The sequence below is a fragment of the Anomaloglossus baeobatrachus genome, chromosome 6 (assembly GCF_048569485.1).
Source record: "Anomaloglossus baeobatrachus isolate aAnoBae1 chromosome 6, aAnoBae1.hap1, whole genome shotgun sequence".
NCBI classification, from domain to species: domain Eukaryota; kingdom Metazoa; phylum Chordata; class Amphibia; order Anura; family Aromobatidae; genus Anomaloglossus; species Anomaloglossus baeobatrachus.
The window spans coordinates 299,483,634-299,498,292 of NC_134358.1; the positions used below are offsets into that span (position 1 = coordinate 299,483,634).

The following is a 14,659-nucleotide window of genomic DNA, read 5'->3' on the forward strand; positions in this document are numbered from 1 at the left end:
AATAAAACAGAACAATATAAATACAAGGCCTAAAGCCAACACCCCTGTGCTGCGCCACCTGTAATGGCAACTTATGTCGCCTTCTCACCAACCTTTGTCTAACCAATGGACTGTCTGAACAGTGGCTTAATGCCTGGTAATCCCTCTGGGAAGCGTGAGTGAGTGAGTGAGTGAGTGAGTGAGTGAGTGAGTGAGTGAGTGAGCGAGCGAGCGAGTGTGTGTGTACATGCCCTACCAGTGGTGCAGCACAAGAGCTTACAACTTATCCACCTAAACATAAACAAATCCCATAAACCCCCTGAATACCCTTAATTGCAGAAGCCTCACAAATAATGCAAATGGTAAAAGTGGGACGGCAAACCACACAGCTCAGCAGCACAGTCCTGGAAATCTTCTAGAGCAACAGTCAAAGCAAACATGTGGTGCTGTCCCTTTAAGATTTCTAAATGTAATTGTAAACTGACTCAGCAGAGCCGGCAAGTCTTACTCTGTGTGTCTATAGTCGGCCTAACCAGAACAGTTAGGTGTTTTGGTACTAAAACATAAAGTGTAGTATGCACGTGGTCCTGGACCCAGACTACCGTACCCGGGTACTATGGTGGCCAGCTGCTATAATAAGAGACTTGGAGATCCTCTCACGATAACCAGTATAACCAGCAACTGCTGAATCGTGATCTCCGGCACAGGATGCTGCTCACACGCGTCGCAGTCCTCCTCGCTAAACTTTAACACGAGTCTTCTCACAATTCACTTAAGTGTCTCTGCAGTGGCTCCTTTCTGTTGCGCACACCTCTCACTTTCCCTGCAGCTCACACACACTGCCTCTTCAGCCCTCTAAGTCCAGTGAAGAAGTCAGTGGAGATATTGCTATAGTAACCAGTCAACTGCAGATGCAAAACAGCGGCCTCTTGTGGCTGGTCAGTAATAATGCATACAATGAACAGTAAATAAGTGTTCTTACAGTATTTCACAGTGGATAAAGGTCACTAATACACTCTCACCCTCTCACACCTGCAGTTTTGTCACAAAAACTGAAGGATTTCATAGTTCCAGCAATGAATGAGAATTCTAAAGCATCATGCACACGTTGCTTATTTTTGACTTGCAGATTTGGTGTATGTTAAGTATTTGGTGCAGAAATCTTAGCAACTCTTGGCAGGAAAAATACAGCATAAAATGCCTGCTTTATTTTACATGTGTTTTTTTTGGTACAGATTTTTTCTGTTCATTATATTTAAATCTGTACGAAATCTGCAATAAAAAATAAATAAGCAACGTGTGCATGAGATTTCAGGATTCTCATTCACTTTGCTGTCATTAGGAAACCCTTCAGGTTTTGTGACAAATCTGTGCAGAAAAAAAAACATGAGAAAAAGGCAACAGGCCCTTAAACGCAGGAGATTTCATGGCTTGTACACTATATGGGAATTTAGCCAAAGGATTCTGATATATAGTATTTTATTTAAAGTTGCATAAATATTCGACCTAAAGGGTACCCGTCACTGCAGACCCATCTAGTGCCCAGGAATATGGCCAGAAAGCGGAGAATTCTTGCATCCTTCAGCAAAATATTTTATTCCTCCATGTATTACCATTCTTCTTGAATACTAGGTGCTCGTAAAAATGCAGATTTTTATGATAATGCAAAAGCGAGATTGTTGGAGTATGAAAAATGTATTAGAATATTTTTGGCTCTCCTTGGATATCCAGAATCCTCAGAGATGTGGGTAACCTGATTTTAGGCGAAACACTCAGTGGCCTGGAAACTGCAGTTGCGACGGTTTGCAAATACTGAAATATTAATCTGCTTTAGGCTACTTACAAATGAGGAAATGTTTTAAATTATTCTATACAGCAGTAATGTAGAAAGTCGGGCTAGGCCAGGAGCAATGTACCACCCTTACCTCCATGACTCCAAAGCCATGTGCATCCAGCTTCTATAAATTATGGTAATTGGATTGAGATGGATTAATCAAGTAAATTACAGAAATTCAAATGGATTAAAATTATGTAGTTTGCTAATGTATTGTTAGCCCTGCAGCAAATTCCCTGCAGCCTGTTAAATCAAGTGGATCTATCCGAAACCATCACAAAAGTCTGTATATTCATGGCCTTAGAATCTTGGCACCTAAAGAATTGTTACAAGATGCACCGGAGCACCCAAAGTCCAAAATGTTGTTTCATGGTATCTGCTGTATGACTAGGATAACGTGACCGTTCTGTAAACTAATGTAACTCCCGAGTAAAGAATCAGAAAACTATTAGGAAACCTTCTACGCGGTCACTAACGTTATGTTCATGACTCTAGGTTACCATGTAAAGCCTTATTCAGATGTCTTTTTTCCACATGTGTTTTCTTTGTGGCTTTCACAGAATACATACATTTTTATAATCTTTTTTTTTTTTTTTTTTTTTTTTTTTTTTTTCTAATTTTTTTTTTTTAATGTCCGTCCACAAAAAAACAAAACAAAGATGAAAGTCTATATAGGGCTGTGACTATCACGGACGGCACTTGGATTACATCAGTGTGCAGTCTGAGTTATGCCGATATTAACATTGTAATGGATTGGAGGAGCTTTGTCATTTATTTTTCCATACAAGAAAATCACTGATGAAACTCTGATGGGAAAAACTGATACATTGATTGATTGATGAATCTTGCATATACAAAATGCTGATGAGACTTGTACCATGTTTTCTTTTTCGCTCTATTGGGAGACCCAGACAATTGGGTGTATAGGCTATGCCTCCGGAGGCCGCACAAAGTACTACACTTAAAAGTGTTAGGCCCCTCCCCTTCTGCCTATACACCCCCCGTGCTCCCACGGGCTCCTCAGTTTTTGCTTTGTGCGAAGGAGGTCAGACACGCACAGCACAGCTCCACAGATTAGTCAGCAGCAGCTGCTGACTAGGTCGGATGGAAGAAAAGTGGGCCCATATAGGGCCCCCAGCATGCTCCCTTCTCACCCCACTTTTGTCGGCGGTGTTGTTAAGGTTGAGGTATCCATTGCGGGTATGGAGGCTGGAGCCCACATGCTGTTTTTCCTTCCCCATCCCCCTTAGGGCTCTGGGTGAAGTGGGATCTTATCGGTCTCCAGGCACTGAGACCGGGCTTCATCCACAACTCCTGTGGAGCCTGATGGATAGGAGCCGATACCGTTCAGGGACATGGCCCTGCATCTTAAAGGTACTCTGTATCCCTATGGGGACCGCGCACGGCATCACCTCAGCTTTGCTGGGTGTGCTAGTGCACCGGGGACCGCGGCGCTGACCGGGTCTATATGTGCCATTACACACTCAGCGTCGCTGAGTGTGTTTATATGTAAGGGCTACCGCACTGACCGCCGTTGCCACGGGACACTGCGGCGCGGCTGGGACTTGTAGTTCGCCGGGGACTTTCACGCGACCGCGCTTTTACGGCGGCCTCGTTTATTACTACAGTCCCCGGCTTCATTGCGGCCTAGTTTCCCTTTTTTTCTCCCGCCCTCAGCCCTGACAGGCAGGGGAAGGGCGGGACGCTGCACGGAGCGAGCAGCAATGAGGGCTGGAGTATGATTTACATGCTCCACTCCCCTCACTGTGCACAGTATGAGCGCCCGTTTCGCGCTCTTTCTAGGCCACGCCCACAGCTTCCTCAGCTCGTCAGGACGCCGCAGCCATTCCTGTCAGCTCCACCGACGCTGCAGAGAGGGACATATTCATGGGAGACCCAGACACGGTCTCTGGTGGCCTCACAACCGCTTAGGCGGCTGGTAAGCAGCACATGTGGTGCTAGCCCCATGGTGCTGTATTGTATTGGTACATTATTTGTGTACTGTATATAATTTACACTGTATGAGCACAGTGCATTCTGGCTATATACCCTATTGTGTTACTCAGGGAAAACTATAGCATGGCGCCCATAAACGGCAGGGGTGCCAAAACACAGGCTTATTATGTTGCCTGCGCCGCATGTAAGACCCAGCTACCGGCAGGTTCCACTGACCCTCATTGTGTACAGTGTTCGACCCCTGTGACACTTCCTCAGCCGGATCCTCTGCTAAGAGGGGCCCAGGGGGAGCCACCTGTTGACACTGTCCAGGTGACGGGGACTGAGTTTGCAGCCTTTAAGGATCAACTCTCTGAGACTATGGCTAAGATACTAGAAGCCTTGCAGTCCAGACCGGTATCTCAGCAAAGGGACTCTGTTGAATCATTGTTCCCTGACCCCCCTCAGTTGGACCAACAATGTCCTCACGGGGTATCTCATACATCCCAGACGGAGGGTTCGGACTTAGAACCTAACCCCAGATCGTCTAAGCGGGCCCGCTTAGAATTTCCCTCGACATCATATTGTTTAGGGTCTCAGCGGGGGGATTCTCTGGTTGATGATGCGGAAACAGCTGATCAGGATTCTGATCCTGGGAGCGCTCTCAATCTTAATTCTCCAGACGAGGACGCCATAGTGAATGATCTTATTGCATCCATTCATCAGTTGCTGGATATTCTTCCCTCAGCCCCTCCGGCGGAGGAGTCTGTTTCTCAGCAGGAGAAATTTCGCTTCAGGTTCCCCAAGCGTACACAGAGTATGTTTCTAGACCACTCTGATTTCAGAGAGGCAATCCAGAATCACCATGCTTGTCCGGATAAGCGTTTCTCTAAGCGCCTTAAGGATACACGTTATCCTTTTCCCCCGGAAGTGGTTTAAGGTTGGATTCAATGTCCCAAAGTGGATCCTCCAATCTCCAGACTGGCGGCTAGATCCATACTTGCAGTGGAAGATGGGGCCTCGCTTAAAGATGCCACTGACAGGCAGATGGAGCTCTGGATGAAATCCATCTATGAAGCTATCGGAGCTTCTTTTGCCCCAGCATTCGCAGCCGTATGGGCGCTACAAGCTATATCAGCAGGTCAAGCGAAAATTGAAGCGGCCGCGCCACAAGTGGCTTCCATTACCTCCCAGACCTCGGCAATTGCGTCTTACGCTATGAATGCTGTCCTGGACTCTGTGAGCCGTACGGCAGTTGCGACCGCCAATTCGGTAGTAGTCCGCAGGGCCTTGTGGCTACGGGAGTGGAAGGCAGATTCCGCTTCCAAAAAGCGTTTAACCGGTTTGCCAATTTCTGGCGACAGGCTCTTTGGCGAGCGCCTGGATGAAATCATCAAACAATCCAAGGGAAAGGATACATCCTTACCCCAGCCCAAGCAGAACCTCTCCCAACAGAGGAGAGGGCAGTCGGGGTTTCGGTCCTTTCGGGGCGCGGGCAGGTCCCAATTCTCCTCGTCCAAAAGGTCTCAGAAAGAACAAAGGAACTCTGATGCTTGGCGGTCTAAGTCACGTCCTAAAAAGGCCATTGGGAGCACCGCTAACAAAGCGGCTGCCTCATGACTTTCTACCTCCTCTAGTAGCATCCTCGGTCGGTGGCAGGCTCTCCCGCTTTTGCGACACCTGGCTGCCACAAATAAAAGACCGCTGGGTGAGAGACATTCTCTCTCACGGTTACAAGATAGAGTTCATCTCTCGTCCCCCGACTCGATTCTTCCGGTCCTCTCCGCCTCCCGAGCGAGCCGAGGCTCTTCGGCAGGCGCTGGGCACCCTGAAGGCAGAAGGAGTGGTGGTCCCTGTTCCTCTTCAGCAACAGGCCCACGGTTTTTACTCCAACTTGTTTGTGGTCCCAAAGAAGTACGGGTCCTTCCGACCTGTCCTGGACCTGAAACTTGTCAACAAACACGTAAAGACCAGGCGGTTCCGGATGGAATCCCTCCGTTCCGTCATCGCCTCAATGTCCCAGGGAGATTTCCTTGCATCGATCGATATCAAAGATGCTTATCTCCACGTTCCGATTGCCCCAGAGCACCAGCGCTTCTTGCGCTTCGCCATAGGAAACGAACACCTGCAGTTCGTGGCACTGCCATTCGGCCTGGCAACAGCCCCACGGGTTTTCACCAAGGTTATGGCTACTGTAGTAGCGGTCCTCCATTCTCAGGGTCACTCGGTGATCCCGTACTTGGACGATCTGTTGATCAAGGCACCCTCTCAAGAGGCATGCCAACACAGCCTCGACGTTACCCTGGAGACTCTCCAGAGTTTCGGGTGGATCATCAATTTTCCAAAGTCAAATCTGACACCGACCCAATCGCTCACATACCTTGGCATGGAGTTTCATACCCTCTCAGCGATAGTGAAGCTTCCGCGGATCAAGCAGCGGTCACTACAGACAGGGGTACAATCTCTCCTTCAAGGCCAGTCACACCCCTTGAGGCGCCTCATGCACTTCCTGGGGAAGATGGTGGCAGCAATGGAAGCAGTCCCTTTCGCGCAGTTTCACCTGCATCCTCTATCCTGGGAAGTAGTCACGACGGACGCAAGTCTGTCAGGGTGGGGAGCGGTTTTCTCCACCACAGGACTCAGGGTACGTGGTCCCGGCAAGAGTCCTCGCTTCAGATCAATGTTCTGGAAATTCGGGCAGTGTATCTTGCCCTGAAAGCGTTCCAGCAGTGGCTGGAAGGCAAGCAGATCCGAATTCAGTCGGACAATTCTACAGCGGTGGCATACATCAACCACCAAGGCGGCACACGCAGTCGACAAGCCTTCCAGGAAGTCCGGCGGATTTTGATGTGGGTGGAAGCCACGGCCTCCACCATATCCGCAGTTCACATCCCAGGCGTGGAAAACTGGGAAGCAGATTATCTCAGTCGCCAGGGCATGGACGCAGGGGAATGGTCCCTTCACCCGGATGTGTTTCAGGAGATCTGTTGCCGCTGGGGGGTGCCGGACGTCGACCTCATGGCGTCCCGGCACAACAACAAGGTACCAACGTTCATGGCACGGTCTCAAGATCCCAGAGCTCTGGCGGCAGACGCCTTAGTTCAGGATTGGTCGCAGTTTCAGCTCCCTTATGTGTTTCCTCCGCTGGCACTGTTGCCCAGAGTGTTACGCAAGATCAGGGCCGACTGCCGCCGCGCCATCCTCGTCGCTCCAGACTGGCCGAGGAGGTCGTGGTACCCGGATCTGTGGCATCTCACGGTCGGCCAACCGTGGGCACTACCAGACCGACCAGACTTGCTGTCTCAAGGGCCGTTTTTCCATCTGAATTCTGCGGCCCTCAACCTGACTGTGTGGCCATTGAGTCCTGGATCCTAGCGTCTTCAGGGTTATCTCAAGAAGTCATTGCCACTATGAGACAGGCTAGGAAACCAACGTCCGCCAAGATTTATCACAGGACGTGGAAAATTTTCCTGTCGTGGTGCTCTGCTCAGGGTTTTTCTCCCTGGCCATTTGCATTACCTACTTTTCTGTCCTTCCTTCAATCTGGACTGGAAAAGGGTTTGTCGCTCGGTTCCCTTAAGGGACAAGTTTCAGCGCTCTCTGTGTTTTTCCAGAAGCGCCTAGCTAGACTTCCACAGGTACGCACGTTCCTGCAGGGAGTTTGTCACATCGTTCCACCTTACAAGCGGCCGTTAGAACCCTGGGATCTAAACAGGGTGCTGATGGTTCTTCAGAAACCACCATTCGAGCCAATGAGAGATATCTCCCTCTCACGACTTTCGCAGAAAGTGGTTTTTCTAGTAGCAGTCACTTCTCTTCGGAGAGTGTCTGAGCTAGCAGCGTTGTCGTGCAAAGCCCCTTTTCTGGTTTTTCACCAGGACAAGGTGGTTCTACGTCCGGTTCCGGAATTTCTCCCTAAGGTGGTATCCACCTTTTCATCTCAATCAGGATATTTCCTTACCCTCTTTTTATCCTCATCCAGTTCACCAATGTGAAAAGGATTTGCACTTGTTAGATCTGGTGAGAGCACTCAGACTCTACATTTCTCGTACGGCGCCCCTGCGCCGCTCGGATGCACTCTTTGTCCTTGTCGCTGGCCAGCGCAAAGGATCACAGGCTTCCAAATCAACCCTGGCTCGGTGGACCAAGGAGCCAATTATCGAAGCTTACCGTTCGGCTGGGCTTCCGGTTCCCTCAGGGCTGAAGGCCCATTCTACCAGAGCCGTGGGAGCGTCCTGGGCTTTGAGGCACCAGGCTACGGCTCAACAGGTGTGTCAGGCGGCTACCTGGTCGAGCCTGCACACTTTCACTAAGCACTATCAGGTGCATACCTATGCTGCGGCGGATGCCAGCCTAGGTAGACGAGTCCTTCAGGCGGCGGTTGCCCACCTGTAGGAAAGGGCCGTTTTACGGCTCTCTTACGAGGTATTATTTTACCCACCCAGGGACTGCTTTTGGACGTCCCAATTGTCTGGGTCTCCCAATAGAGCGAAAAAGAAGAAGGGAATTTTGTTTACTTACCGTAAATTCCTTTTCTTCTAGCTCTAATTGGGAGACCCAGCACCCGCCCCTGTTTTTTTGTGTACACATGTTGTTCATGTTGAATGGTCTCAGTTCTCCGAGTTTCCTTCGGATTGAAGTTACTTTAAACCAGTTTATAATTATTGTCCCTCCTTCTTGCTTTTGCACCAAAACTGAGGAGCCCGTGGGAGCACGGGGGGTGTATAGGCAGAAGGGGAGGGGCCTAACACTTTTAAGTGTAGTACTTTGTGCGGCCTCCGGAGGCATAGCCTATACACCCAATTGTCTGGGTCTCCCAATTAGAGCTAGAAGAAAAGGAATTTACGGTAAGTAAACAAAATTCCCTTCTTTACTTACATGATAAATCACCGATGTCTGCGTGAGGCCTAATATTGACGGCTGCTATCTTTATTTCATAAAACAATTAATGAATTTATATATTTTAATCTGATTGTTTTTAGAAACATAGCGGGAACCTGAAAACGCTGAAGCCTGTGAAGCTTGATGGAGAGGTAAGTCAGAATGCTAGACTCGTGAAGTAATAATTAGATTATGGTCAACAAGACTAGGTTGACTCTTTTTGTTTTTATTTTATTTTTTTTTGTTGTTTTTTTTTAAACTTTTGTGCTCAGGCTAAATGAGGAAAGGTGGAAGATGATAGGTTAGGGATCCAAGAAGCCTCACAGAAAAAATCAGCCTTATTACCAACACCAGGTCACCATACCAGTGAACTACAGGATGTAGCAACCCCATCATCATTGTTGAGGTAGCACCAGGGAACCAATCACCAGGATTTTTGTACATAACCTAAAGCCAGTGCTATACTGGCACTATCAGGCTGATTCTCTACATACCTGTAGTGGGCAGCTCGGATGTTTAGGTTTTGAAATCCAAGAAAGTGAAGTTTATAAAATTAGCTTCTTGTTGGGTGACAGCAGCAGAGGATCAGATAATATTTTCATAGTTATCCCCTCCCCCTGTTATGCTTATGTTATGCAGGGGGCAGAGCTTAACGGGACACAATCCTTGACGGATAGATCCGTCCAAGGTCGTGAAGGGGTTAACCACCAAAAGCGGAGTGGCAGTGCAATGCTCTGGACCATTCTCTACTGGAAAACCTTGAATCCTGACATTCATGTGGATGCTTCTTTGACACGTGTCACCTGTTTAAACATTGTAGACTAAGTACACCTCCTCATAGCGATGGTTTCTACTGGTAGTGGCTTTTTTTTTTTGCAAGAAATTGGAGTGAATTATCGCTTCACCAGTTTTTTTGGTCAAATTTTTGCACATGCCAGTGTTTACTCCATGATGTGCCTTTTTTCCCCCCATAATTTACTGGAGTTTTTCTAAAAAGTGGGAGGGATTTAGTTGAAAGAGCAGGGTTACACATGGCCTGATAAATTTACTATAATTTGTCAGAAAATGGAGTAAATTATAGTGCAAACTGCCTGCCACCACCATACAACACACCCCATGCTACTCAGTCACCTGGTTGCGGGGTCCAGCTGAAGAGGCAGTTTGGATCTATGGCTGCAGCAATCTCTACTTTAACAACATGCTCGATTTGATTTTGTACTTATTTTAATGTTCTATTGGGCTCAGACAACTAAAGAAAAAAGGAAAATTGTTTGAGACTTTAAATTTTCAGGATGGACTTCTGCTATAGGCATCATCTTGGTTTGTCCAGTGAGGTTCAGGCATTATCTTAAGGCCCCGTCACACACAGAGATGAATCTTTGTCAGATCTGTGGTTGCAGTGAAATCATGGACATATTGTTCCATTTGTACACAGCCACAAACCTGGCACTGATTGTCCTCAATTTCACTGCAACCACAGATCTGCTGCAGATTTATCTCTGTGTGTGACAGGGCCTTTAGATCAGGGTTTCTCATATGTTTTCTACCTGGGCCTCGGCAGACTAAAGGCCCCGTCACACACAGAGATAAATCTTTGTCAGATCTGTGGTTGCAGTGAAATTGTGGACAATCAGTGCCAGGTTTGTGGCTGTGTACAAATGGAACAATATGTCCATGATTTCACTGCAATCACAGATCTGCCAAAGATTTATCTCTGTGTGTGACAGGGCCTTTAGTCTGCCAAGCCCAGGTAGAAAACATATGAGAAACCCTGATCTAAAGCATAGGATTTACTTATTAATTGAATGTAACATATCTTCCTATAGGAACAGGCAAAAATCTCCAAGCAAGGATTAGAACTGCGTTTACTCACCTCAGATGTGGATTCTGAAGCAGAAAAATGGGAAGATCAAGAGAATGAGCTGGTTAGGCATGGGCAGACCATGTCCAGCATGGCTTACACAATGTACCTATTTACAAGGTATGTATGGATTTCACTTTAACCTTTTGTATACAAATATAGTTTCAAATCCATGTCGATGTGACTTCGTTTTGTATTTCAAAGTGTATTGTTAAAAAAGTAAATTTTATCCAAGGTCCAAGGCCACTTTTTTTTAGTACATGTTGTTTTAAAAGCTCCAAAATGTTTGCCTCTTTTGATATGTAACTAATTTTTCACTCTGTTTTTCCAAAATACATGGGATCTAATTTGTATGTCAATTTATATATACATAATTTTTTTTGTTGATAAGAAGGCAGGGGAAAAGAAAAGAAGGGTCCGTTTTTCACATTTTTTTTTAAACCAAAAAGGACTACTTAAATAGAATCAAAATTACGTTCTGCTTCATGTAATAATTATATATTTGTTGTATACATATTTTTTTAGGAAGGGGGGTTGGCAGTGCTTGTGGCAGCGATTTAGACTAATAGGAATTTCTTTATTTTATTTTTCCGATCTTTTATTTATTTGTATAACCTGTGAGGTCATAAAAGACCTTCTGGAGACATTTCAACATTTAAACATTTTTTTTTCATTGCTGATTTTCCCTGTAAGTGGCACTAACATATTAGCCTCAGTTAAAAGGCAAAACTCAGCCTCCTGCTTGAACTGCTGAGCTGATCTCCATCTGCTAGGACCCAGCAGCTCCTGCTTCTTCTGACACCTGATGATCACATAATAGCTGGACCAGACTTAAAGATGCCCTGTCAGCACTTCCTAAAGTTTATGTATGGTTCTAGTTCAGCCCTTGCATATACAGCATTTGAAATAAGTATTGAACACATCACCAGTTTTCAAATTATATTTATAATTATATTAAATATATATTATATATTTCTAAAAGTGCAATTGACCTGAATTTCTCAGGAAACAACCCATCCAATCCACTCAGACCAATACATCAAACCATAGATGTCCCAAAATTTAGTTGGCGCAATGTCTGCGCACAGAGAGTATGTAGGTAACAATCACTAACTGCCTGTTAGTATTTAGGTGTGTGTGTGTGTATGTATATGTGTGTGTATATATATATATATATATATATATATATATATATATATTATAATATATGTATGTATGTACAGTACAGACCAAAAGTTTGAACACACCTTCTCCTCTCTAGAACAACTATTAAGAGGAGACTTTGTGCAGGAGGCCTTCATGGTAAAATAGCTGCTAGGAAACCACTGCCAGGAAAGGCAACAAGCAGAAGAGACTTGTTTTGGCTAAAGAACCCAAGGAATGGACATTAGACCAGTGGAAATCTGTGCTTTGGTCTGATGAGTCCAAATTTGAGATCTTTGGATCCAACCACCATGTCTTTGTAGAAAAGGTGAACGGATGGACTCTACATGCTTGGTTCCCACCGTGAAGCATGGAGGAGGAGGTGTGATGGTGTGGGGGTGCTTTGCTGGTGACACTGTTGGGGATTTATTCAAAATTAAAGGCATACTAAACCAGCATGCCTACCACAGCATCTTGCAGCGGCATACTACTCCATCCGGTTTGCGTTTAGTTGGACCATCATTTATTTTTCAACATTACAATGACCCCAAACACACCTCCAGGCTGTGTAAGGGCTATTTGACTAAGGAGAGTGATGGGATGCTACACCAGATGACCTGGACTCCACAGTCACTAGACCTGAACCCAAACGAGATGGTTTGGGGTGAGCTGGACCGCAGAGTGAAGGGAAAAGGCCAACAAGTGCTAAGCATCACTGGAAACTCTTTCAAGACTGTTGGAAAACCATTTCCGGTGACCACCTCTTGAAGCTCATCAAGAGAATGCCAAGAGTGTGCAAAGCAGTAATGAAAGCAAAAGGTGGCTACTTTGAAGAACCTAGAATATAAAACAGATTTTCAGTTGTTTCACACTTTAAATATTTCATTACACATGTTTTCATTCATAGTTTTTCATGAGAACAAAGAAAACTCTGTGAATGAGAAGGTGTGTCCAAACGTTTGGTCTGTACTGTGTATGTGTATGCATATAATAATTACTTTTTTATATATATATATATATATATATATATATATATATATATATATATATATATATACACATACATACATACATACATACATACATACATACATACATATACACACGCACACACACACACACACACACTTTGGTCTGTACTGTGTGTGTATATGTATGTATCTATATGTGTGTGTGTGTGTGTGTGTGTGTGTATATACTATATATATATACTGTATACTGCAGTAGGGCAGTATACAGTGGAATTGATGATCTGCTATAATGTCCAGCCACAGAGGAAGATGCTAGCGAACATAGCTGGCATCTGCCCATTGTGCACTTCTCACTTGTGTGAATGTACTCCTGAGATTATTGTGAATTTAAACATTGGCAGTTCCCCACACAAGCAGCTGGTGGTGCTAGGACTCTGAGGATCAGTGTAGGCTAGATTCTGTTTTGTGTTTGTACAGTAGTGGAAATACAGGATTATTTCACTGAGCACAAAGGATTTATATCAGCAATGAAATTGTGCCATCTCCTCCTGGTTAACTGATTTGTGTTTATACTGTGTAACTTCAAGCAAAGGAGCAGTCAAGCAAGAGGAGGTAGTGCTGGGAAGGGAATGGAGCTGGAGTGACAGGTTTCAATTCTGTCATGGCTCTTTAGCCCTATGTGCATATTGGCTCAAATGCTGAGAAATGGACTGGTCATGTAAGGCCTAAGCCACATGGCATGAAAATCAGAGAGAGTGGAATGTGATGTTTTATCACATTCCACTCTGACCAATTTTAGTCTATGTGTCAGCACCCATGAGTGATTATTTTCTCAGCCCTAATCGGACCGAGAAAACAATCGCAGCATGCAGTAATACGAGTCTTGTTTCTCTCGCACCCATTCAAGTGTATCGGGCGAGAGAAAAATCGCACTGCACTCGCAGTACACCGGTATACCGCGAGTGCAGTGCGAGACTGGCAATAGCCAGCTACGGAGGAGAGAGGGAGATAAGTCCCTCCCTCCTCTCCTCAGAGCCGGCTCGCCCCCTGTAGCTGTGGTTCGATCGCAAGATCGGACCTCAGTAGCAGTGACACTTGCATGACACTTGGCTCCTGCTGTGCTGCCAGCGTGAGCCAAGTGTCATGCCAGGATCGCAGTAGATCCCCGTGTGGCCCCGGTCTAAAGGTATTGCTAGAATTGTCTTTGAAAGACCTAATTATGCATGTAAATAGTTTAGGTTGTAAAATCCTGCTGACAAATTCCCTTTACTAAGACATTGAGTATCAGTACTCAGAGTTTATGTGTATCCATATGTGTAGCCATATTAGAGAAGCTTGATGGATAATTTAAGTTATTGAAATTATTTCAGAGCTTTTTAAAGAGTGTTTACAAAGCAAATGTAACTTTATAACTCTTGTATTGTTTGTATATGGGTGGTGCTGTGATCAGGGACAGAATTAGAAAATATGCCCAGCCTCAGGTAATTAACGTTCTGGTACGTCGCATGATCGCTCCCTGACATATGAGTGCTCAGAAACTGTTCCTGCATCTTTGCAGCAGATGATTGCTGTTGACGTGTTCAGTGTCACTGTCAATCCGTGACAGCAACATCCATGGGTGGAGTGGAGCTCTGCCTGTGACTGTTGACCTGTTAAAACCCACTGTCAATCTCGGACAACAGCATTACTAGCCCCCCAGTCTGGGGCACGTCAATCTGTGCTCCCATTTCTCTTTTTTGTGATGATGTAGGGTGCCGATGGGTTGCTATGACAGTCGGGGGTTTGTTGAAGACCTCTGTGCCTGTCACCACTGAGCTCTGTTGATATCCAGCCTGTGGCAATTTTTTCTATATACAGCATTACTGTGTCGTTGCTGTGTATAGAGCAAGTGATCAGACGATCGCAGGTCAAATCCCTTAAGGAGGCTAATAAATAACTCACTAAAATACGTTTTTAAAAAAAAAAAAAAAACATAAAAATTAAAGTTTAAAAAATCCTGCTTTTCCCTCAATAAAAGTTAAGAATTACAAAAAAAATAAAACAAAAACAAGTGGT

General features: G+C 45.4%; 1 protein-coding gene across 1 annotated transcript in view; it reads left to right on the plus strand.

Moving 5' to 3' along the window:
- The window catches only part of CTNNAL1 (catenin alpha like 1), a 321,643-nt gene that overhangs the window by 281,796 nt on the left and 25,188 nt on the right, over positions 1 to 14,659 (plus strand). Inside the window, exons 13-14 of the mRNA XM_075314887.1 lie at positions 8,731 to 8,781; positions 10,456 to 10,610. Coding sequence (XP_075171002.1) covers positions 8,731 to 8,781; positions 10,456 to 10,610 — 206 coding nt within the window. The remainder of the gene's footprint in view (positions 1 to 8,730; positions 8,782 to 10,455; positions 10,611 to 14,659) is intronic.